The sequence below is a fragment of the Epinephelus fuscoguttatus genome, linkage group LG3 (assembly GCF_011397635.1).
Source record: "Epinephelus fuscoguttatus linkage group LG3, E.fuscoguttatus.final_Chr_v1".
In the NCBI taxonomy this organism is placed as follows: Eukaryota; Metazoa; Chordata; class Actinopteri; order Perciformes; family Serranidae; genus Epinephelus; species Epinephelus fuscoguttatus.
In genome coordinates, this window is record NC_064754.1 from 35,840,349 (window position 1) to 35,865,983 (window position 25,635).

The 25,635-nt window shown below is 39.3% G+C and overlaps 1 protein-coding gene across 1 annotated transcript; it reads right to left on the reverse strand.

Moving 5' to 3' along the window:
* Positions 1-331: 331 nt before the first annotated feature.
* On the reverse strand, positions 332-25,635 carry mcoln1a (mucolipin TRP cation channel 1a). Its single transcript, XM_049572978.1, has 14 exons — positions 25,456-25,635; positions 15,651-15,931; positions 15,019-15,186; positions 13,720-13,876; positions 11,566-11,647; positions 9,370-9,466; positions 8,497-8,596; positions 8,166-8,272; positions 7,771-7,920; positions 6,575-6,676; positions 6,204-6,326; positions 4,422-4,628; positions 4,208-4,338; positions 332-3,245 (listed from the first exon to the last, which is right to left on the reverse strand). The coding sequence occupies exons 1-14, from the start codon at positions 25,484-25,486 to the stop codon at positions 3,209-3,211; spliced, it is 1,773 nt and encodes a 590-aa protein (XP_049428935.1). The 5' UTR covers positions 25,487-25,635; the 3' UTR covers positions 332-3,208.

A 25,635-nucleotide genomic window follows, 5' to 3' on the forward strand; every position in this document is an offset into this window, starting at 1 on the left:
TGAGCTCATCATATCGGACTGTTGCAGAAAAAGAAAAAAAAAAAAGGCCAGAGATGTAATTTCCTCTCTCTGACAGCTCCGAGCTGCAGTGTGTCCACCAAAACATGCAGGGTATTCAAAACAGCTGTGTTTAACTGTGTGTTACATCGAAGGGTTTATTTAAAAATCAAGAATTTGTTTGTTTTAAAACCTCCATGTGGCTTTTAAATCTGCCAACCAAGTAGGAAATCAAACTTGTAGACATGAACTCCCCCTCGTGACAATCCACAGGAACTGCACCTGAAGTCCTGTAAATCCTGTAAAACCACAAAACAAAATGAAATAACACATCTTAATATCAAAGATGATCCTTGACACTTTAATCAGTACATTGGCAATATATATATGACACCACAAAGATGACTCACATTGTTATATTTGCATTTCTCAAGTGCAAATCATTTGTATAAAAACATCAAACTGTAGGAAAGGTACATCTAGTTAACACTAGATCATCTATACATGCACGACAGAAAAATCAAAGTTAAGGCAATGGACACATTTGGCACATGCTTGCCGTCTAGATCCAAAGTCCACTATCATAATCAGTTTTAATGTGACCCTGTTGGTTTATTAGTCACCTGTCACTGTTTGGATGAGACATCGTGGCCCAATCCCAATGTCCCCCTCCCGCAGACCTTAAGCCCTGAACCCTGAGGGACTGTACTGATGTCACCTGGTAAAAATGAGAGCAGGAGACTGCAAGGGTTCAAAATAGTGTAAATAGGAATGGCAACACTTTGTGGCAACACAGCATGCTACCACAGGATGCCAAAAAATGTTATGTACGGTACAATTGTGGGTCTGGGACTTTTTATTTTTTACCTTGTTAACAGCCAAGGTACTTTAAGGGTCGGTCCCTAATTTGAACGGCTTTCAGGCTCTTGCCTCACAGAGTGGATGAGAGGTAACTGTCAAATAGTTAATTTATTATTTTGTCAATAAATAAACTTGGTATGTAATAAAATCTATGCTTGCATTCTTATGATTTCATGTGCTTTTTAATGGATCAATACATCCTTAATGTAGTGTTTCTGTGTAAATGTTATGTGCCAGGCTCAACACCCATGTGTCAGCCCCTCCTGTCCCTGGTAAGCCAGTGTTTAAATGTCCCAACACTATGAATTGCCGCTAATTTTCTCAGGCAAAGTCTGCACAAATCTTGACTTACTGAAAGCGTTCATAAAGGGCTCAAAATATCTTGTTGATTTGACAGTGACAGCCCTAAACCCTCACACACTTTGCAGGAACGCGCCTCAAAGTCTATGAGAGTGCGGTGATTCGGATTGGGCCCATCTTCTCTTCATAAAATAAACTATCTCCCAAAAAACACCTCCCTGAGTCCAGACTGTGGGACTCCGTCAGATATTGTGCGTTCTGTGCGGTACAAAGAAAAAGAAATTCAAGCATCCACAAAGGATCCAGTCATTGGACCACAGTTCTAGACATCATTACGAAGACAGCAAACTGACGTGATTCAGCGTGACACGACATTATTACAGAGCTACGAATATGTTTCTGCTATCATTACATTGTCTTCTTTTTAGCTACCCTTAACCCTGTTCCACTTTGTCAGGCAGTTCAAGTCATTTTTCTTTAAAACAAGTCAGGCACAGTTTACAGACATCAGTGTTGTATAGAAATGAAAAAAGGGGCTAACATTTCTACCTTGTAATGGATGAACTCTTTTTCCTTGACATACTTTAGCTTCATTAAAGAAACATGCATATGGGCCTGGAGGACAGCTCTCCTCGTTGTAGCTAACCACAGTCAATGCTGAGAGCTTCATTATACTGATGCTTCCTCTGATAAATGCAATACATGACACAATCTACTAACTGGTGTCCACATTTAAAGGCAATGTGATGCTTGTGCAGTAGAACGGCAGCTAAACAAGCTGTCTGAAACTTTATACTGAAGGTGCAGCTTGTGGGAGAGAAAAACAAATCAATTTCACATCTGAAACATTACACTGTTTATGGTCCTGTTTTCCAATATGTCATAAAGTGTCTCCCTGATTGTCTCAAAAAAGACAGACTACTATAAGGATTATGTCCCTCATTCTGTATGGATTTACACGTCCCATTGTGGATTCTTGTGTGTACTACTGGGGAGCAATAGGATGGCGATGAGTAATTGACTGTAAGAGAAAGGATGCTGGATATGTTTTGTGAGATGAATAATTGCCATGTCCTCAAAAGCTGACCTATTTTGAAATATTATAAAAAGGAAAAACTCAAAAGATAAAAACAGTCAGCACCATGTACGCAGCCCTCATCATGGCACCCACTTAGCATCCTGACAATCCGTTTCGGTCCTGGTCCGACATCGTGCATCTTTAAATACATAAGAAAAAAAAATACTGTTTTGTTTTAAAAACCAACAGGGAACAGAGAAATGGCTGTGCAGTAGTCATCCATGATCCTGCAAAGTCTTGTTCATGCAGAGAAAGGTCCAGTCCGGCATCAGCCCTCAAGTTTCAGAGGTCCAAAAAGAAAATGTGTTGTTACACATTCTCTCTACAGAGTGCTGGTCCAGCTGATGATGACTCCTCTTTCAGATGAGGTTTGTCCCAGGCTGCGGTCAAATAGTCAAAAGAAAGTATTTTCCAAAGCACTTTTCTTTGACCTCGATGGAAAAAGTCATGAGGACAAGGAAAGATGTGAAGGAGAATCCATAAGGACTTGGTCAAAGATGGCCGCGGTGGTAAGAGAATCCAACTTGGCTCCTGAATTATGCGACAATGAATGTTATTAGATGTAGGTCTGCCATGGTGACGCTACAATGTCCTGACGATGGACTACCAAGTGTGCATCCTTATTGTATTAATTTTCATACACCATCATCTGTTTTCTTTAAAAACAGGATGCTTTTATGACTTGTCTGTTTTGTTTTGCTGCCTTTGTGGAGCACTATTATTATTAGTTATCACTATTATCATTATTATTATTAGCGACCAGTTCTTATCATGGCTGCCTCATAGATTATTCCTCGTCATTCAGTCACTCAGTCACTCAGTCAGGAACCTTCCTCAGCCTAAAAAGACTATTTGACCGCAGCCCCGGACACAGCATGATGGCACAGAGATACTTGGCGTCGGGAGTGTGCAGTGTATCCCTGTGGTCAGCAGGGGGGGATAGTGAGGCTTCTGAGGTCAATGAGGTTAACTTCAGTTCACCAACAGGACATCCTCGTATGTTGTCGTTCTAGAGGGGATCAAGGCAAGACGTTAAGATTTTCTACAGTCATGATATTTGACATTATAATCAATTATTCTTATTTTAGAGTCACATAATGGCAATTAAACTTAAATTTAGAAAAGGATCAAAATGTCTTGGAGAAAGGCAATATTTTTCAAATCTGATCCTGCTGTGATCACTCTACCTCAAAATACACAAACCCACGTTGCCATGTAAAAAAAATCTCATTAAAAGATTTCTTTCTGGCAGACAGGAAATGTGACGAGAGAGGAGTGATACACAACAAAGGTCCCCACACAGGATCAAAGCAGAGACATTGATACAGTGAGATTTTAAGGTGGAAACACACACACACATTTGCTTTAACTTATCATTATTAAGTAGATTTTGATTGCACAATGTTCTGTCTACAGAATAATGTTAAGACTGGTTCCCTATTAGCCTTGCTTTCACTATGACATTCTGACTGCCACTGGTTACGATCTCTCTGGCAAATGACGATTCGATTTACGCCACAAAGGAAGTGCGTCAACCACTGCAAAACCAAAACAGGAAGAGGACAGCACTTTTGTTTACCCTGGTATCTGATGATAACTATCCTAGTTACCAAAGAGTATCAGTGTAGGTTCTTTGCAGTTACTTTGCCCTGTAGTGGAGATGCCAGACAGTAGAACAACTGAGGTAAGTAAAAAACAAAATGCACTGTCCTTGTAACTCCAATATTTTAAATTTTCATTTAGTTTAGTTGATATGCTGAAGTTTGATAAAGGCTTGGTCAGATGAAACTCTTTCAAGAGTCCCCAAACTCGAAAACATATGGATGCATTTTGTTACCTGATAATACCAGGTAAGTCACATAATATCTCTTTACCTTCTTTCTTTTACTGCTACTGTCTGTTATTAATGAACCCTTCTGACATGTTGTTTAGATATTACTCTTCATCAGTCTTGTGCCCTGTCCTCCTCACCTGTCACAGCAGCAGAAGAAGGAGCACGGCGAGGTCTCCAGACCCCTGAACTTGCCAGAGTTCGGTGTGTCCGTACACTCTGCTATGAAGGCATGCAGGTCTGTGATGTGGATGGGCTCTTGTGTTTGGTGCTGTGGAGAGTATACATTACTTATTTTTAATTCTGTTTAAAAAACAGAAATGACCATCCTCTTTGGTTTCAGTCTTTGTCTACCTTTATGGTCTCGTAGGCTCCTGTGATGAGAGCGATAAACAGCGACAGCACCATGTAGATGAAGAGGGAGATGAAGGAGTACAGATATACTTGGCTGAAGAGCCACACCAGAGTGCTGCTCTCCTGCATCTCGGAGAACGTCACAAACATGTCGTCCCCGTTAATGAGGGAGAATAGGCACTCTGACACCATGGACAGGGAACGGAACTGGGGGACAGAAAACAGAAAGCCAAGTCAAAGCTCTGCAAGCTGGAATTGTTTATATGGTAAACAAAGCCTGCAGTTACAGTAACTAATGCTACATAATTGACAGTCAGAGGTAACACACTGAAAACTGTTTAAACTCAGGAACTTCATCCAAATTGAGCATAATACACCAACTCAGGATGTCTACTGAGGAAAGAGAGGGACAACCGCTATGAGTAAGTCTCTTAAGTTTCACCGAGTCACTTTCTGTGGGTGGGGACAAAGGAAGCAGAGTTTCATATGAGGACAGGGTTTCACCTCAGATAATGAGAATGGGGAAACTCTTTTCGATTGAAATCTGGTTTTGTGATTCAGGCCAATAGGAGGGGTGATTTTTATACATTTAAAAAAACGAGCCATATAAATTGTAAACCAAACTATTTACGCGGAACTGACAGACAGTTATATAACGGCTCTTAAATTCAAAGACTGTAGATTTCAAAATGGTACAGATCACGTATAAAATAAAATACCTCAAAGTATCCAAAAGTTGACACACAGTATGTGCATTGAAAAGGGTAACTACTGATGAAAAAAAAATTGTTCAGTTAAGGAGGAGAATTTATGAAGCAGCTGTAGTGATGAAAGTGCTGGTTACTTTGCAAGTATAAAACTGTTTAGAGTCTGACACATTTAAAGTATGTAAAGAAAACTGCTGTGATTTATATTTTGTTTATAATGGTTTTCCCACATAAAAAAACAGGTGCAGATCTACTCTTTCTCCCTAGCTGAGCAATTCTGGATGTGGTTTCACCACCACCACGACTGGCGGCAGGCTGAACGGTGACAAAGCAGCGTCCAAACAAGCCTCAGTCAGACCCAGACTCAGACAAGGAGTCTGTTGTGCACCCAAATTGACGGCTAACAGAGGTATCAGAAGTGAAGATAACATCTTTTGTTTGTTTATGTTTGTTGGTTTGTTAGCTTGTAACCAGCAGTGCCAGCAGTTTGCAGAGAGATACATTATATCTGACTGAGATTTTTATATCACATGTATTAGGGGTGTCTTTGCTGGCATCTGCACATTAGAAAGCAACAAGGCTTTCTCATTAGTGACACTCCTAATCTAGCTTGCCCGGCGTACGCTTGAGAATCTCAGATTTTAAAGAAGTGCACCCCCTTCAGATGAGGAATATAAAATCACCTCTCTAGTGATAAACCTTTCAGATACAAGTAAGTATAGTCAAGGTCAGACATTTTTGGGGACATGAACAGAAGAAAAACACACTTTTAAGAGGAGGGGAGCTTTAAATAATTTCATGAACAAATATAGCATTCTAGCATTTGTATGGTAGGGACAATATTAAATCTTGTCTGACAGTGATGTACTGTAAAAAGAGTCAGTGTTAAAAGCTGCAGCTGCAGCATGTGTAGAAAATCCTTACGCTATGTTGTGTTGTTTTTTTTTTTTGACTAAATTTGACAAAAATGTTTGTGTAATTATTTCTGGACTGAACTTAATTTGAAGTCAATACAAACAAGTGTATTACACAACATTTTCACATCCCTGTCTATAAGAGTTTCAGCGGTGTTCACCTTGACGTGGTATGGTCCCAGGACAATCCAGCCACAGAAGCAGTACCCCAGATAGATGACAGCCACGCAGCAGCAGAACCGAATCACATTGGGGAACGCTGCTCGAAGTGTCACAATCAGGATCTAAGGGAGACGCAGAGACATTGGACAGATAGAATTACAATGTGTGAGAGAGAGCAGTTTAAGTTTAAGTTTACGTTTATTTACTTTATTAATCCCCCTGAGGGGAAATTCAAGCAGAGAGACTTGATTAACAGGATTTATTACATTATTTCAAAGAGGGGCATTTTCTCACCTTTTGACAAGTTATTAAATTAACAGGAAGTGAACAACATTAACAGCTGATGCACATCAGTGTGTCAGTGACTTACATTGTACTTCTGGAAGAATGTGAGGTAGCGAATTACACCGACCCACACCAAGAGTGTGGAAGTTCCCAGCAGGATGCCACACAAGTCGTATGAGGACATATTCTGTCGGGAGATAAGAAAAGATACTTGAAAGGATAGTTCAGATCTTTTGAACTGAGGCTGTATGAACCCACAGTCAGTGTATTATCTACAGTAATAATAATAATAAACTTTCAAAACGGTTACAAAGTCCTTTAGAGAACAAGATAAAATACAAAAAATGTATAGAGGCCATGCGGCAAGGTGAGTGTGTTTACTGATCCTTTAAGTTCATTTAGCTCCTTTAACTTTAGCTTATATTGTAGTTATGCTATGTAGCGTGTGAAATAGAGTGTGGTGAATGTGCTAGGAAAGGTAGTATCAGCATTGCTTCTACCTAGAGCTCGCATGTACGGAGCCTGGGTTTGGTTGAAGATGGCGGTGCTGTTTGGGCTGAGAAAGCAATGCGTAAGTAAGGTAAAGGAGGTTATTGGGTTGGTGCAGGGAGGGGAGCAGTGAGACCTGGCATTAGGGGAGTGTCTCTGGGACGCCAGAGATCACTGTCTAGCCTCCTGGAGGTGTCGTGGGACCAACTAGACGAAACACTGGTGAAAGGAGGTTCCCACCCAATGACCCCAAAGACATGCTAGTTATCACTGCTCATTGGTTTGTATAGTTAAGCCTTGCCATATTAGCTTATCATAGGGCTTAGGTTTTTCACTGAGTGTTGATCCTTTCTCTAGAGCACAAACTTCTTGTGTTTATTTGAAGATAAAATACAAAAAATGTATAGAAGTAGATGGTGATCAGCATGTCACCAGTTTGGAGAAGCAGATAGGAGCCACAAAGATAAACAATGACTCAACTACTGCAGACGGGGGCGAGAGCAAAACGTATTTTAGCCACCTTAAAAAAAAACAGTATCAGTTTAAATGTACGTGACATTTAGAATTTTTCACCACTTTACCATGTTGGAAATCAGCACTTTGTACTATCTATGCTCTCTAACACTTTAAAACACCAAAGTCACACAATAACACAACCTAACCGATCAAGGCCTTCTACTTTAGGTAATATACTGACCGTGAATAAGTACGTCATACAACTCCACTTCAAAAGGAACAACTACAGTATAGCAGGTGTTGTCACTTAAGGGTGTCGCGGTAAGCAGGACATACCTTAGATTCGATGCCAATTTTGATGATGGTGCCAGTGATGGTAAGGATGTCGCTGACGATGAGGAGGATATACCATCCGTTAATGAACTCCAGCCGGTCTGCCCAGCACACTTTCCGATCCAGAGTCTCCTTAAAGTACTCCACAAACTCCTGATAAACACACAGAGACAGAAAGAGAGGGATTCGGTTGAATCGTCAGGTTGACATGTAGTGAAGGTTTGTTGACTGGACATTCCTATAGTAAATACAGAAATTCACTGATTGTTTCTCCTAATGTTTCCCTTGATTTCTTACCATGTAAACCATGATTCTCTATGGACTGGCGATTGTAATACTGTAATTCAAGGCTTGTTCTGTTGTATGTTTTCCTTTAGTTGTGACAGACTTTTTCATACCTGCTGCAGCATGATGCCTCGCAGTATGGAGCGTCCACAGAGCAGCAGTGACAGCACGCACACCAGAGCCACAGCGACATCAAATGCTACACGTGTGTAGTTCTCAGCTGGAGGTTCAAAAGGACAGAAACAGAGCAGTCACTATTGGTGCACCACTACTGCAAAGTACTAGTAGTGGTGTATAAATAACTTCATGCAGTGGAACTTCCTGTTGGTTCAGTAATACTATCTGAAAGCAACATTCAATATAGATTTCCTCATATTCTTTAACACCATTGCTAGCTTGCTACTGGCTCATTATCATCCCACTTAGTCCCACCCATCATCTCACCCTGTCCAGAGACACTGGGGTCTTTACACTGCTTTATTGATGCCTCGTTTTCCAACCGGATCTTCACCTTGCCACTGTGAGCCTTGTTGTCCAGGACTATCTGGAAGAGAGAGGCAACCAGCAGACAATAAACAATAACGTTTGTGTAATGAAATATAGACACAGGGTATTCATTGTTTCCATCAAACAGGGCTGCAGCTACCACTGAGAGCACAGAGGTCATGTCTTCTGTTTGTTGAAATATGAGGGGTTTAATGACAGGAAAGCCTTTCTATATGCAATAACACATATATTTTGGATTTTTTTAAAGATGAATTTAGTATCCTCTTTGGACTAAATATTTTAAAGCCTGACTTTTTATGTAAAAAAAATGAAAATAGTATGGATTTAGTGCTTTACACCAGGATTACAGTACATACCTTACAGTGTAGAGACCATTATGTGGGGAGATAGTATGCACAAGAAAATCACTCAACAGTTAAATCAGTAAATAAAATATTAAATTTTTGTGATTTAAAAAAAGATCTGACCAATAATCACACTATGTCAACATGTGTCTGTTAAGTAGCAGGTTAAGTAGGACTAATAAGCAATAAAGTCTAGGGAAAGTAAACATTTTTTCAGACTGAGAAACATGGCCTCAAACTGCTCAGAGCTGCATAATTTAACTCCGGCAGAAAATGTTTGCCTCCTGGTAGAAGACACAAAGCACTATACTCCTTCTTGAGCCAGAAAGCAAAAAAAAAAAAAACCCAACTTGATCATATGTATAATCATGTGAACATGATCTGGATATCCCAGTATGAGGTCTTCAACAGTGCTGGGAGCTGAACCATCAGCTGTGTCTTTGCTGTACGTTTGCCTTTTGCTCACCGTTATGAAAAAAGTGTAGCAGTCTGGGATCTCGTTGTTGATGATGGTCTGTATATTGATCGCCTTCAGCTGGAACTCTATGGTGACGTTAATGAGTCTTGAAAAAAGAAAACACAAACAAATGGTAAAGTACGGAAGCCCTGAGAGGCAAGTGAGACAAAAATTCTGGAGATCTATTTTCTAGGTCTGATCTCAACTGTTGTGTCTATAGCATAGTTTCCAGCGAGCAGAACAGTTCAGTTTGGTACACTTTTTTCCATTTCCACTGTGAAAAGTTGTGGATGGTACCAATGGTACTGTTCCGTGCTGTTAACATTTTTGGTCCCACCTCTGTTGAGGTACCTAGCACACAGATTTGGTACTAACAGTCTGTTGATTGGTCAACAGCGGACGGTCACTCTGCTCAATGTTGAGTTGTGGCTGGTTTTTAAAGGGAAATTTCGGTTTATTTCAACCCGTCTCCTATCGTCCTAAATTTGTTTCAAGTCACTAGTGACATAAAAATAATAGTTAGCATGTTAGCCGTTAGCCTAGATACAGCCGGGGCGCATAGTAGCGTCAGACCTGTTAAAACGTAAGTGAACGGGCATACTTCAAGTGCAAAGTTCGTCCACTAAACAAGCTTTTTTCCACAAAGACCGCCTCATATCGGATGTGACTGAGGACAAGACACCTCCACCTGGAGTAGTATCCAACTGGGCTTTATCTAGAGCTCGTGAGATATATTTTGGCCGCGCTTTGGAAAGCAGAGCTAAATGGTAAACAAACATGGCAGCACACTGGAAAGGTAAGACAACACATTTACATGTCGTTTTCTATATGTTCTCTGACATTTATCCTAACGATATGAGGCGGTCTTTGTGGAGAAAAAGCTTGTTTAGTGGACTAACTTTGCACTTGAAGGTTGCCCATTCACTTACATTTTAACAGGTCTGACACTACTATGCGCCCCGGCTGTATCTAGGCTAACAGCTAACATGCTAACTATTATTTTTATGTCACTAGTCACTTGAAACAAATTTAGGACGATAGGAGACAGGTTGAAATAAACTGAAATTTCCCTTTAAGTTCATGTAACCACTGTTCATACTGTGGAGAGTTTTATTAGTACACTATAACTATAGAATGAAAGGATGTTTTGCTGCCTCTTGCAGCAGCTGGAGTCAGAGAAAAAATAACTTAATTCACTGAGCTGACTGCTGACGACTTTTAATGTGGAACGTTTACTTGAAATGTTACTCAGTGCATTAGATGACGTAAATCAATCAACACACCTTAAATACTTCACATGACCACTTTGACCGTTACTTTAGTTTTTCTATGACATAAACTTTTAGTAATGAGTGGATCTTTAAGTGTTTATATATATCAATTTCGGCCTGGTTAGGTGAAGGGCAGCTATACTAATCCTCACTCTGAGAAAAAAAAAAAGTGTTGCGGAGTGTCGTTCCTGTGGGCTCCTGCAACACTAAACCCCCGAGCTTGCCTGAGAAGGACTAAATGCACAAACCTGCTATTTATAAATATCCCATGGAGAGAGACTCTCACTGCAGCCTGTTTTATTTGTTCTGAAAATGTTGGCGTGTAACTTCATTTTGTGGACGATAAACGAGGCAATGAGGAAATACAGTGAGTGCTGGATGGAGCAATGGGTGACGATACCCCCACCCACATTTAAGGGTGTAGTCTGCAGTGGAAACGCTGTGGTCTAGGTACCATGTCTGAAGCGTTACTTTTGGTTCCGGAGGTGCCATAGTGAAAGTGGGAACAGGGCTTATCACTTAAGAACAGCTGTGTGAGTATTACAACAACAAACATTTTTTCACAGATGAATTTTTTTTTTTTTTTTAGAAAGATTATCCTGGAAAAACCTTTTTTTCACCTGTTCATAAGTCATTAGCCATGGCCTCTCATGGCTCCCATACAATTCAGAGGGAAGAATTTCATGTTTTCAGAATGACTACATTTGACAACAAACACAAATGAAGCAGGGTGAGATACTTTACATACCTCTGTGCCTCCGTGTTTTTGTACCAAAACCTGTGTGAGTGTTCTTGTATACATGCTTGAGTGTGCGTGTGGCAGAGATAAGTGGCTTGTTGAATGTCATCATCAGATACTACAGAGATAAATCTCAACAAACAACGGAGGCCAAACAAGGAGAACGCCGGAGCCATGTGAAAAATGAAGCCTTACTTGTGGAACTTGAGTGTGAAGTTCTTGTAGTTGCTGGTGAGCGGAGCTGGTGGGACCGACAGTGGGTCGATACCTATACAGTCTGAAATGAGTAGAGAGAGAACAGAGAGGGAACAGTCATATACTGAAGAGAGAGAGAGGGAGAATAACATAATTTCCATTATCTGGCATTTTGCTGTTCCTCTTTACATAAAGAGTACAACCTTTCAAAAACAAGTATGAAACCTTATTGTAAATTCTTTTTAAGTTGGTGATCACAAAGGAGCATTTGACGAACTTGAGAGCTGAAGTGAAGAAAGCTTTCAACATGAAGTTGTTTCCACTGTTCTTACTTCCTCTTAATTTGGTCAAATTATTCTCAAAAACACACACCGATATGAGGAAGTAAGAAACTGAGGATATGCAACAACTTCTCTCTTCTTGAAAGGTTAACTGAGATAAAATGCCATCATGAGACAAAAACATATAATAACGCAGGAAAATGGACTATGAAAAAAACAGCAACTTAGCAAATGACCCCCCCCCCCCCCCTTTGATAGTAAAAACTATTCTACAAAAAAAAAACAACCCTAAAAAACCTAAATGAAGCCAAAAAAATCCAACAATCTTACAGGGCTTTGCTGATTATCAATTCAATAAAATCATTTTTAAAACAATATTTTGTGTCACATTATTGATTTCTTTAGTAAAAAGCTGTGTAAAAAGCAAGATATGCACAGCAAGATCGCAAAATAAACCCCTTCAGTAAATTAGGCTCCATCGTGTTGAGATTTATCTTGCAATAACGTCCTGCTCCCTGTACATAACCCCCTGCCTCAAACTGTCTGATATTGTTCTACATAACAATTATATGCATCCAGGAATGTTCAAAATATCAATAAATGGACCTCCGCAAAGGTGCAACCTACAGCAGGGCATTGCATTCACTGAAGGAAAAAAAATGTTGCCCATATCGCATTTTTATTATGACCTCTGTATCACATAATTATGACTCTCTATCTCATAATTACGAGATCAGGCGTTACATCATACACCAGATTATATGATCTGAATAGCTGCAGTGGCAAATTGCTATAATGCCACTGTAAATGTTTTTAATCACACTTCACTGCATGCTTTATCAGCACAGAGGCCACTTGGAAGCATTTCTGATTGCATGACTTTGTACCCATAAAGTAGCTCATACTGTTTTCCCTGCTCCTGAAGGAACACACAGCACCTTGACATAGGTCAGACTGTGCTTTGCACCTGAGCAGTCCCAAGAGATGTGTGCACAGCGTTGACATACTAATAATAATGTCTCTGCGACATTATTAACCCCCAGTGTCTTTATCCAAGTGAGAAATAACAGCAAGATATTAAATCATGCAGCCCTATCACCATCTTCTCAAATAGTAATAATTAATGACCTTTTCTAATTCCATAATCTGGACCTCATACAGTAAGATAGTGAGTCATGATCATGAGATAAGGTTGAGAAAGCGTTCTTTAAGTGAATGAAATGACCTTCTGTACCAATCATATTAATAACAGAAGCATATGTTATGAAAGCCAATACAAAACTAACTAAATTAAAATTAAAACGGAATAAAAAAAAACTTTGCAGCTTTTTGTTTGAGTACACACACTAGCTACTTGTGCGAGAGCCAGAGTCTATCGTCAAATATTTGTCCTACGTTTCCCTTTGAAGTGATAAAAGACGTTGCTTGTGTTGCTCCCTTAGGCAACAACTGTCCCCCTGGACAGTGTGCAGATAAAATTTTGCTTGACCTTTGACTATGTAAAACCAAGTCAGATGCAAACTATGCATGAAGAAGCCTTTGTATTCTACTTCTGTAGCTCAATCTCCACTTTTCTACGTGTTAGTCTTGTGTAAAAAGGATGTGTGCACTTGTGTTTTTCAGTGAGAGCGAATGGCTGCTCTGGTTAACATGGAGTGGCACAAATGCTCACAGTGCACTTTATGTGATGTGACAATTTCAGTCCATTATATTCTCACAAACTATGGCATAATAATGGCAATTACAAACCCCACCATTAAATGTGAACTGTTGTCACAGAGAGACTTCATCACAGCCTTCCAGCACTGTTAGTGATGTTAACAGAATCACAGGACAGTAATCTCCTTAACATTGTACAGTGTCGTTCATGTACTTGTGATGATGCGAGGGTCTATGTTGAAGGTGTCATTGGCTGGGTCAATGCTTCCCTTCTTGTAGTACTGTTGGCAGAGGGAGAGCGCGCTGCCGTTCACGCCAACACCGTAGACATATGCATAGCGTCCCACTGTGGTCTCTGGTAGGGCCAGATACTGCGGAGAAGAAAAAACTGAGCTGAGCAGGGAGCCAAGCACTGAAGTTGTATTGGTACCCACTAATTTTTGTGTGGCCATGACAAAAAGTTCTCTAACACCATCGTCCATCCAGCTCACGTTCTGATTTTTATTTGATACTCCATTTTAAGTTTGTTATTAAAGGATCTACAACTTCATCTAGTGATGGCAACGTCGCTTGTTTCACCACTTTGGTCCAGAATAAAATATATTTATTTATTTATTTCATTAATCTTTATCTATCCAGTAGAGTCCAACTGTTATTAGGAATCTCTTTTTTAGGGGAGACCTGGGCAACACAAGCAGCAGCATAAATAAAAACACAGTTACAGACAGAAAACAACAACAACAAAAAAAGAAACTAAAAATAAAGCAGAAAATACTAACAATTCAAAAGAAAAAAATGAAGAGTTAGTTTTGTGACCAGGTAAATTAAAAACAAAACAAATACCTCAACAACTATTGGATAAACTGGCAGAAAATTTAGCACACACATTTATTGTTCCCAGACACTGTATTCTGATTCAACTTTGGAGTACCAATTTACACATATTTTCCACTGCACGACTCTAAATGGTGCAAGGTTTCATGACAGTTGGTTAAGGACATGTTAGGCATGATTGATATTTGATAAAATCTTTATCAATCACTTACTAAAACCCTCATACTACATATATATATAATTTAGAACATAGGAATTATGATGTCAGGATCACAGCTGCAAACCAAAAGGTGAGCGGGAAATTTTAAATGGAAATAGCAAAATGTAAAAAAATGTATTTTCTCATGGTGTCACGACATCAGTTTCTTAGTGAGTGAGGTAGAAATATACTTATTGTGCATGCATGCAATGTTTTTATTAACATATATCATTATTATTGTATTAATATTATTCACAAGTACCCCATCTAGTCTTGCAGCGGAGTGTATTTTGTTGTTGTTGTATTCAAATAACCAATAAAAGTTGTTCTGTTATGACAGAAAACAGACTTTGCGTTACAGCTAGTGTAACACTGACCTACTAACCTCACAATACTTTAATAATGAGAATCAGAAATTGGAGCACTATTTAATAAGTGGTTTTTAATATATTACACAGCTTTTCTGTACTTGGGGCTGACCTGATCCACGGCATAGAAGATGTGCTCATAGACATCGTTCTGCGTGTAAACAGCAAAGGAGTCGTCTGTGGACTCATCGTAGTCTTTGAGGAAGAGGTGCTTGAAGGTCATTGTGTTCTCCTCCTTGAAGGTCACCACCACCTGGTTACTGAGGCCGAACAGCACCAACTGTAGCACAGAGACGAGAGAGTGAGACATGTCAGGAGGAGGAGGAGGAGGAGGAGTGGGGACAAAGAAAAACCCTGAGGCAGTTTGTTCCAGGTGAACCTCTTAGACTGCAGGCTGGCTTGTGTATTATATAACCAGAATACTATCTCTGAGTGTGCTTGCACATCATAAATCACCAACAACTTTCACCCAGGAAATAACGATAGACAGAGCTGTGCACTGACAAATGAAGTAAAAAAGAATGCCAGTATACATTTCTGACTACCTCTTCTACTCTAATTCACTAAAGCATCGACACCATGCACGCGGGCATAATCTGTAGGCTGTAGGCGCCAGTGTCATTCTTCGTGTATTTTAGGTCCCTAAAAACTTAATATTTTGTTAATTCAGAAGCCCAATGAACGACAATCTTGAGGTGAGAATAAAAACAGCAACACAGGATTTAGATGAAACGTCTGACGTACCTGAGCTGTGACAATAATGATCTTCAGCAGCTGCAGGATCAGCTTGTAAGGCTTGCGGCCCTTGGCGTAGTATTTATCACAAGGGCTCATGAAGAAGTATTTCAGCTTCCTGCGAATGGCCTCCTCTTCCTGATCAGTCCCGACCCAATGACCTGCCGCCACCGCCGTGGGAAACCGATGGTTGCTGTGGTTTTTGCCATGACAGTTACTCTCATGGTCATGCTCCCCGCTGCTGTCTGTGGAGCCGTAGCGATTCACTGAGCTGCACAGGCCTTCTCGTTCTGAAGGATAAAAGTAAGGAACATTTAGTTTTCTAAGAACTTAATCTCAGACAAGATAAAAATCTGTGATCAAGACTCCTACTCAAAAACAAGTGATGCACAAGCTGAACTGAGAAACTCAAAAATATCTCAGTACATAAAACCTGCTTAAACATCTGCTTATTCAGAGAAAAGTAAACGGTTTTAAAAAAAAAACTTTGTTATTTTTTAACATCCTAAGTGTTTCTAGTGGTAAAACTGAAAATCCCGTGTCAGTACTCGAGCCTGATCAATTAATCATGCAGACTGATGGCCAACAGGAAATTACAGGAATGCCAAAGTTATCAGTTTGAGCTAATTCAGAAACTGATTCGACTGTTCAAAACCACAATGTGCTATTAGAAACCAGATGATACACAGGACAATTCTCCTAAATTAGCTTTGCCGTCATCTCTCATCATTATGACTGATATTGCCTGAACTGATTCACCTCATTAGAGCTGGTATTTATTAAGTTTAGTAAGTTGTGTGACTAAATGTTTTCCTGTCAGGATTTTTCCCCAAGAAATTGATTAGCTGAGGTGGTTAGCCACGCTAATCCTAATGCATCTCGAGTCATGATCAATTCATTAAGTGGATGTTGGCCTAAATAACTAAAACTCTAACTAGTAAATGTTAGCATAATATGCTAAACGAGGGGTGCACCGATCCAACACCGATACTGGGCCGATACTGACTCAAATAGCTTGATTGGGTATCAGTGACAATGAGGCTGATCTATTCAGCTCAATTCTATGTTTACATTTTGAGCTGCTATTATTTTTTACTGGAATTTAAAAATCTATTTTGTGCTGTTACATTATGTTTGTTTGCACTAGATTGCTACTTAATGTGATTTTTGTTTAAACATTTTGTTCTCATTTTATGCAGTTGTAGTGTTTTATACTGGAATTTTAATTTTCTGTTTTTACCACTTGAATTGTAATTCCTGTTAATTTTGAAGATTTTTACCAAATTACTGGTACACAATTTATAATTTTAATGATAAATAACAACTCAGTAAATTTCTATCAGTGTATTTATTCATTTCCTTTTTGTTGTTACAAAAGTAGGAAAGTAATGCTTAAAAGGTCCAGTGTGTAGGATTTAGAGGAATCTATTAATGGTATATATCATCATAGCTATGCTTAACTATATATTGATTAGTTTCTAACCACCTGAGACTAAGAATGATTGTGATGTCTTTGTTCCCTTAGAGTGAGGTGTTTATACCTACATACAGAGCGGGCCCTCTTCCACGGAGTCTGCCATGTTGTTTCTACAGTAGCCCAAAATGCACAAATCAAATATTAACCCTAGGTAGGGCCATTTGCTTTTTCGCATTAGCCACTTAAGTTTTTCTACACACTTGACACATGGGAGAGGTTAAAGTTCTGCAACCTCACCACTAGATGACATTAAATCCTACACACTGGACCTTTAAGTCAAGCCTGATGTTGCGCCGCACATACAATAATGATCCCCGTCATTCCACATTGTGAGGCATACAGCTTATTAATTAAACACTGGTACTGGTTCGGTACTTGGTATCACATCCCTGCACAAAACTAAGATGGCAAACATGGTAAACTTTATGCACTTTTTGCACTGGCAGTATGTTAACATGCTAATGCTAGCATTTAGCTCAAAGCACTGCTGCGCTTAAATACAGCCTCACAAAGTCACTAGCACAGCTTTAGTCTTGTTTATTTGTCTTGTTTATTTTATGTTAATGGAGTTTGTCTTGGTTTGTTTGGATGAAGTAGCCTATACAACAAGTGTACCTCAGTATAGGAGGCATAAATAAATGGAGCTAGGCCACAAGGCTGTTACACTAAAGAGCTTCAAGGCGAGGATAAATCAAACGTAGCCTACATGGCAGTAAAGCAATTACCCTAAACTCAGAGACATGCACCAGGACAAGAGTTGTAATTGTACAGTCTCTGCTGGCTGAAAGGAAAAAGCAGCGGTCACATGAATTGAGCCAGTTCCAAATTCCTGAGCCAAAGTCTCGTCCTTTCATGAAAAGCTGACTCCACTGACTACTTCCTGACAGCACCCTGTCAGCACCGCACATGTGCCCCAGCCTGAACAGTTAGTCTTCAGCTTTTACTTTTGCCTCAGTCTGACACCTTCCCTTTGTCTTCAATGTGTATGGATGAACTCCCCTTGCTCCCCTCTGGCACTTTGAACATGCTAAAGACACCTACATGTGTGATTTAACCCTGCTGACTCCAAAGGAGTAATGGAAAGTCTTCATAAGTACAGGGTGCACAAATAGCCAGTACTTGATTTTTACAGTTGTATTTAGAGTGTTAATGACTTTCACCACAATGTCTTCTGTCCCCTTGAAATACAATTAAGAAACTGATGTCAAGCTGCAACTACGAGACAGTGAGTGTGGAAATCTATTTTCCCAAAGAGTCCGTCATATGTCTGCCGGTTACTGCTGACATCAGTGTGGCAGATGACTGGGACGGTTATGAAAGAGCTGACATATCTTATACAAGTCTAACCTGACTGGGTTTGACAACTGCTAGTACAGAAATTCAGGAGAGTTTGTATGACGTTACACGTAATAAATCTCCCACTTCTTTCCGGGCAGAACAGGGAAACACTACGAGCATGATGACAAGGGCTTTTAAGAACTTTTGACACACTACTTTCCACTGGCTGAGAACAAAATAAAGGCAAAATATAATTTTTTTATTACCCTAATATCCTATATTCAAGGTATAACAGTATCTCATGCTGTTTTCAGTTGAAATTAAACAGATGTGATGTTTGATTTAAGTCTTCCTTTGTGGTAAAACTATTATATGCTCTGGCTCTCATTCAAATTCTGTCTGTTCTGCAAATTCGTCAGTATAATCTGAAAGAGTTAAATTTCTGCCCCCTGTCAACCCTAAACTTGTCCATCTTACATCTTAATGCTAGAGCCACAGGCTACACCAACCAACACAAAAAGAGACGATAACAAAACAACTCAGACAATTACAACATCAGGAACACAATTCACAGTATCTCAACATCTGCAGAATACAGATTTTTTTTAAGTGTGGTAAATTCTAAATAGGTGACTCATATTAATAACAGAAGTTTAAACTTCAAGTTAGGTGGGTGGTAAAAAAAATTCTACTGTGCGCAAAAGTTCAATTGTGTCATTTATTTAATTATTGATCAACATCACTGTAGATGTGCCAGTGTGCATAACTAACTAACTTAAGTCTTTAAAGGGACAGTTCACCCCAAAATCAAAAGTACATATTGTTCCTTTTCTTGCAGTGCTATTTATCAATCTAGATTGTTTTTTGTTTGAGATGCGAGTGTTGGAGATATCGGCTGTAGAGATGCCTGCCTTCTCTCCAATATAATGGAACTAGATGGCACTTGGCTTGTCATGCTCAAAATGTACTTTAAAAAAACTAAACAACAATGTCTCTTTTTAGAAATTATGACCTGGTGCAAGCCTCCTTTTTGTTATTTTTTTTTATCATTTTGTCATTTTTCATCATCTTGTAGTAATTATCTATAAAGCTCTACTATTATATGGACACTAATCTTGTCTTTAAAGTTATTTATTATTATTACTTTAAATCTTGTAATTGTTTTTATTACTTTGTTTCCTTCTTATTACTTCTTTATTACTTCTTTGGTCATCTGTCCTTATTGGTGTGTGTTTTTATTTATATGTGTGTTGTGTGGTTGTCTGATGATGAAGTTTGTTGTTCCCAGGTCACTCTTGAAATGAGATCGCAATCCCAATGAGACTAGTTGATTAAGTTTAATTTGAAAAACCTAACCTGCGTTAAAAATGCTTAACATTTCTACAGGCCGCACAGTTTATGGTTGGAAACAAAGCTGGATGATGTGCCATGTCTTTGTAGGAACCGGCCACATTGTAGGAAAGCCACAAATCAGAAAGTGGGCTAATCATGCCTAATACTTGTCACATGCCTTCAGCTTGCTGGACCTGACTGGGGTTCCTCAGATTTTTCACTCAGTCTGTATTTAGGAAATGACCCAATGACTTGGGTAGTCTAAGTCAGCTTGCGCAAGGTCAGATAAACTGTTGAGTCAGGGTGAATCCAAACTCAACAGACACAGTAAGTCAGCAGAGCAAACCACTTGTTTGGCAGAGTTCTCTAATTGGAGCGAGAAGTGAAACAGGACAAATAAGCCGCTGGTGTTCAGTATTAGTCAGCACCTACTGTAAACAAGATAAAAGTTCAACATTACAAGGAAATGTTTGGGACTGGCTGAACTCCAAAAACCTGTCACGCCTTATTCTGTGGCACCACAATCAAACATTAGAACACAATACATCAAGGTAATTTATAATTTCTGCTGCTGTTAAAGGTGCATTCAGCTGTTTTTTGTTCAGGATCTGAAACATGGACTGTTCTGGGTTTTATTTAAAGCAATTATCCAGCTAATTTAGTACTTTCAGTTCACGAGCCTATTATTGATGTAAACAAGCATTCAAGGGCATTAGAAAACATGAATTACTCAGTTTTATCCCTTGTCTTGTGCATACTAAAAGACCAGTCAATCTATTTGGGAAAGATGGCAGGTTCCAATCCTATGTTTTGAACTTGATACATTTAGTAAACAAAGATGAAAAAGACTAAGTGCTGATTTTCCATCTTTAAACTCTTCAATTATGTATCCGAGTATGGCCTCAAAGAGTACTCCACTGATTTTGCATTGCACTCCTATGACATTGTTGGACTTCTGATTGACAGTTTTAAATTTAAGGTGAAAACAGATGCGGCAGAACCAGAGATATCATCCTTTATTCTATGTACTCTTCTTCCTTGTCACCTTCTTTGCACCCACATTACCCCAAATTGCAACTTGACCACCAACAGCTCAGTTGGAGATTTGGGTATGCTACTGAGCTGCTGGCTTTAAGTAGAGATAAGGAGCAGCTACAGAGGTCTTGTGAGCTCACTTCCTATCTCCACACCACCATATTTTTTCTTCATTTTTTAAAACTTGTAGTCTTCAGATACAAATGACACTGACGCTGACCACTTGAGGCAATTTATCAGAGTTTGTGCAGCTCCCTCTGGAGTGACAAAAAAATCTGCCAATAAACTTTGATGTGCAAAATAACAATGTATCCATAAACAACAGTTTGTGTAATTTCCTAAGAATAAGTGCCCCCTCAAATGACGGGGGATGGGGATAAGCACTGCACACTCAAACTGAAAAATTAGATACCGCTCAAGCCTAACTCAAAGTTCACTTCAAGTTCACACAGTCCTGAACACCTGTCTCTTGGGGAAAGTCCCATGCTTTGTGACCCAGCTACCACCCCAGCCTACAACTGGGACCACTTTCTTTCTCACTACTGTCAGCACATTGGACACGTGATCGCAGCCTTCCCAAATATGTAAGTTATACACAAATTACTTGCTTGTCATGGGGTATGTATGAATTTTGGTGCACAGTTTTGTGGCAGGAAAAGGTATGAACTGTGCATGAGAACAGCCTGAAAATAAACTAAGTTACATTTCTGTGGCAAAAATAAAAACACAGTTTGGCCTTTAAATGAAGCATGACATTAACTGCCCCGCACAATGTTTTGAAGACTATGAGGCATCTGATATAATACATTTTTTTAACTTCTTAGTTGGTCACACTCACATGGTTTAAGTCTTAACTTAAATCTGAGGTCTTTAAGTCGTCACTTTGTTTATTTTGCTTGGTGTCTGTAAGCTTGTCTGACTGAAATGTTTATTGAAATACACTGTAACCTGAGATTTTATGAAACCACTTGTGGTTTCCTGCAGTTAACAAAACCTGCATTCATGGGGATCATTTCCTACACTATCAAACACCTGTTGTTAACCTGTGACAATTTGCTGTTACAGTGACATGAGCAGTATCCAGATGAGCAGTTGGCTTCATCAGAGGTTACTGAGAGCGACAGCATTTTAATTACTGCTTCTACAAATGAGGCAGGTGAGCTGCCCTGGCTTTGACAAGGGTTGCGTGCCTCGGTGAAAGAATCCAACCACCTCGCATTTCATGCAGACAACAGGCACAAGTGCACACATATCTTTGATTGGAGGAGTGTGTCGATCGTCACGGCAGATAGCAATCGGACAAACAAGAGTGGGTGCAGGCCATTGACCGTGCCACCAGATGTGACTTAAGACGAGTAAATCTGTGAAAATATCTGACTCTCCCGGTTCACAGTCGCCTGCGGAGTACTGGCAGAAACACAGATGTAGCTATAAGTCTGTCAGTCTAAATCCTTACTGTCACTGAGAATCTGTCAACAACTTGGTATCTGTGCTGAGATCTTGTCTGGCAGTCCAGAGTGAGAGGCCACCCACAGGTTAAGAGTCCAAAACTTCCACAAATACCTGAGTTAAAGGAAACACCTTGAACAAAGAAATATAATACGCTGATAACTATGTTCTGGGTTATATGTCTGTAAGATGTGATACCTTTTATGAATTAAAATGCATCTTCTTTTGCAGCAATGGGTTAGATTCATTATCAGTGGAAGAAAAAAGGGCCTGATAATGGGACTTTAAACTGTTTGTTTACTCAAATTACCCTTATTACAGTAGTTAGTGGAGATAGCTCTGCTTTTATGTGCCAAGGTTTTAAGATATGCAAGTCTGAAAAGTTTGTTACCACCACAGAACCATGGAGGTAAGCAAGGACACAGAGCACTTAATTTTTTGGGGAAAAAACTCAACAGCAAATTGTCCTGGCAGCACAAACATAGTTTTTTTGTAGATCAGAGTTCAGAATTCTTTCACAAAAAGTAGTTCCAGTTGCACTGAGAAAACTGAGTCTGTCTTTAAAGCTTTTCTGTGTTTTGAACACCATAAACTATTTTTTTTTAATTCTCTATATATTCAGAAACAAATCTTAAAGACAGATATCTCAAAACCTTTATATATGCATAGCTAGATACCACTAGTGGTGGGTAGAAAGAAAAAACAACTTCATGCAATTTGGGTGAACCGACCCTTTATCTCGACGCTTATTGAACACACACTCTGTGATGCTACATAAAGCAAGCTTTATTCTGTATGTGGGGCACGTGGCTTCTTAGAGACACAAGGAAAACACAAACTTAAATTATAGCTGCTGCACAGCGATGGGTCGGGTCCGGGCATTTTTAGGCAATTCTGAGCAACAAGCAGAAGAATTGGAAGACATTTAGGAATTTAGCAACACAATCTGCCTTTTGCATCAGCTGAGGCTTGAACTCACAACCTCTGAGACTAAGAATCAATTTCTATCTCACTGAGCTAATTAGTCAGTGACAATTTAGATGTAGCTTCACAAATTGACTAAGCCAGACGTGCAGGTTTAGCAGCCATCCATACATGGAAAAGCAGATTTCAAACCACTGTCAAAATTCTGTTATTAAGACAAAAATCTGAAAATACACATATTGCATCTAGACAGCATGGAGATGTTGGTAATTTGTTTGTAACAATGATTGATTTGCTCCATAAGCGAAAAACCGATGTTTAAAATTGCCATTTTTACATTGACTCCAATTGTTCACATTAGAGCAAAATTCAAAATACTGTCAAAAATTCAGTTTTTTAGATAAAATTCTGAAATTTGTCACACATCATCTACCATGACTCTAGAATTTTGTCATTTTTTTCATGGACACTGAAGATTTATTTAGCAAGAATTTGCATGTATATGTTTACAGTACCGTTTACAGTCAAACATTTTGATGCACTGTAGGCTCTATTTTTTATAAATCAAAAATCAGAGAAACATAGTTTTTGTAGGACAGTCTGAAGATGCTCTGTAGCAAGTCTGGTGTCAACTGAGCAAAAATTGTGGGAGGAGATAGGTTTAAGAAGTTTTACAGTTTTTGAAAAAAACAGAGTGATGAACTTCATAATTTTTAATAGGTTTAAATGTACAAAAGTTTCTTCAGTATTGGGGCTACAGTTTGATGGAAGTTGTGAAGTTGTAGCACGTATGGTTGATCTGTTATGAATTTTCAAAGTTTTGAACTTTAGACGCTTGCTGTAGCGCCACCATCAGGACTATTGGCTTGAGTTTACAGCTGAGGATATCTGGCATGAGAGTGGGCCTTTGTGCAAAGTTTGGTGAGTTTTCATCCATGGGAAGTATGATTTCCTTGGAAGAAGAAAGAAGAAAGAAGAAAGAAGAATACCTAGGATTACAATAGTGTCCTGGCAGCTTAGCTGCCTGGACCCTAAAAACCAAGGTCATCACACTACCTTTTTAAGAGCATTCAACAGCATCTTACAATCTTACAAATGCTGAATCTCATCAAACTATTCAAGTTCAAGGTCAAGAATGAACTTTCACACACTGTTCAAAAATTCGTCACAGTACAGAGGAACACTATAATCTGTGGAGCCAAGCTTCAACCAACCGACATCAACAATCTTTAAAAAAAAAAAAAAAAAAAAGACCTGCAGATTCAACCATGCGTGAGGGGAGCTTATGAAACAGGGCTGGAACTATTATTATGCATGAAGGAGTCGGGCTGTGTAGATGTTGTGCACTTGCTGAAAAGTGGGCTGATGGTAGGGGTGGTGGTGCAGCATCTGTGTCTTACCAACATTGTGTTTTAGACCATGAAACCATGGAGTCATTGCAACCTGTCATTACAATCAGGGCTAATATAAAGTCAGCTGATTCAATGTAAAGATGAATTCCAGTACTTGTACAGTACATGTATTTAGAGACAATTTAGAGACAATTTAAAACCCAAATGTATTAGTTTATGGTGTTATAGGAATGCATAAAGCCAACAAACCTTCACACTGAAGAAGCTGGAAACTGTTAATATTTGGCAAAAGAATCACACAATTAATTTACTGTCAAATAATAGGATAATAAGACATTTTCTCTCAATCCATTAACTTATTAGTCAACAAAGCATTTCAGCTCTACTGTGAATACAATAAAACAATTTTTATTTTGACATATTATCTCATAAAGTACAGGGATTTTTAGATAAAAAGAATACTTTAACACCTGTCTCTTTGTCAGTTTTCTGGTTTTACTGCTGAATGATAACCAAAAGGAGGCCATGTTTAACAACCTCTCTGTCATTGTGTACAGTTACATCTCTGTCTAAGTGGTGCTCTCTGTATTAAGACACCACTTGTGGTGGAGTGAAGAGGGAAAACCCCACTCGGTCAACAAAGTCTACAATATGGAGTCACACAGCAAAACCTGATGTTGAGAGAGCTGTTTGGGAAAAACACACTTGCTGACAATGACTACTGTGCCTCAGCTGCCCAGAAGATGACAGAGCAGAAACACAGTAACAGCTGAATTGACCTTAATGTTGTGGATGTCTCAACAACAACACCTGAGGCACCACAATGCAGCTCTAAAACTAGCTTCAGTTCCGGAGAGGAAGGTTTAAACTGTGTATTAACAAACAAAACAACGTTTGTTTTAGAAAAGACAAATGAGTGGTGACTAACGGAGTTAAATTTAAAAGTTAAATGTCGGCAGCAGGTTACCTGAGGAGTCCCGGCGTCCTGTCGTAGCCATGTAGTTATCCGTTTATAGAAACAATAAATAGGTCAGTCATATATTTAAAACTCACAGTGTCCGCTAACTGCTAGTTTTCAGTCCTAATAATTGTTCAAAGCTCTCATAGCAGACAGCTGTACTGAACCAGCAGCCGAGCCGACCTCCTC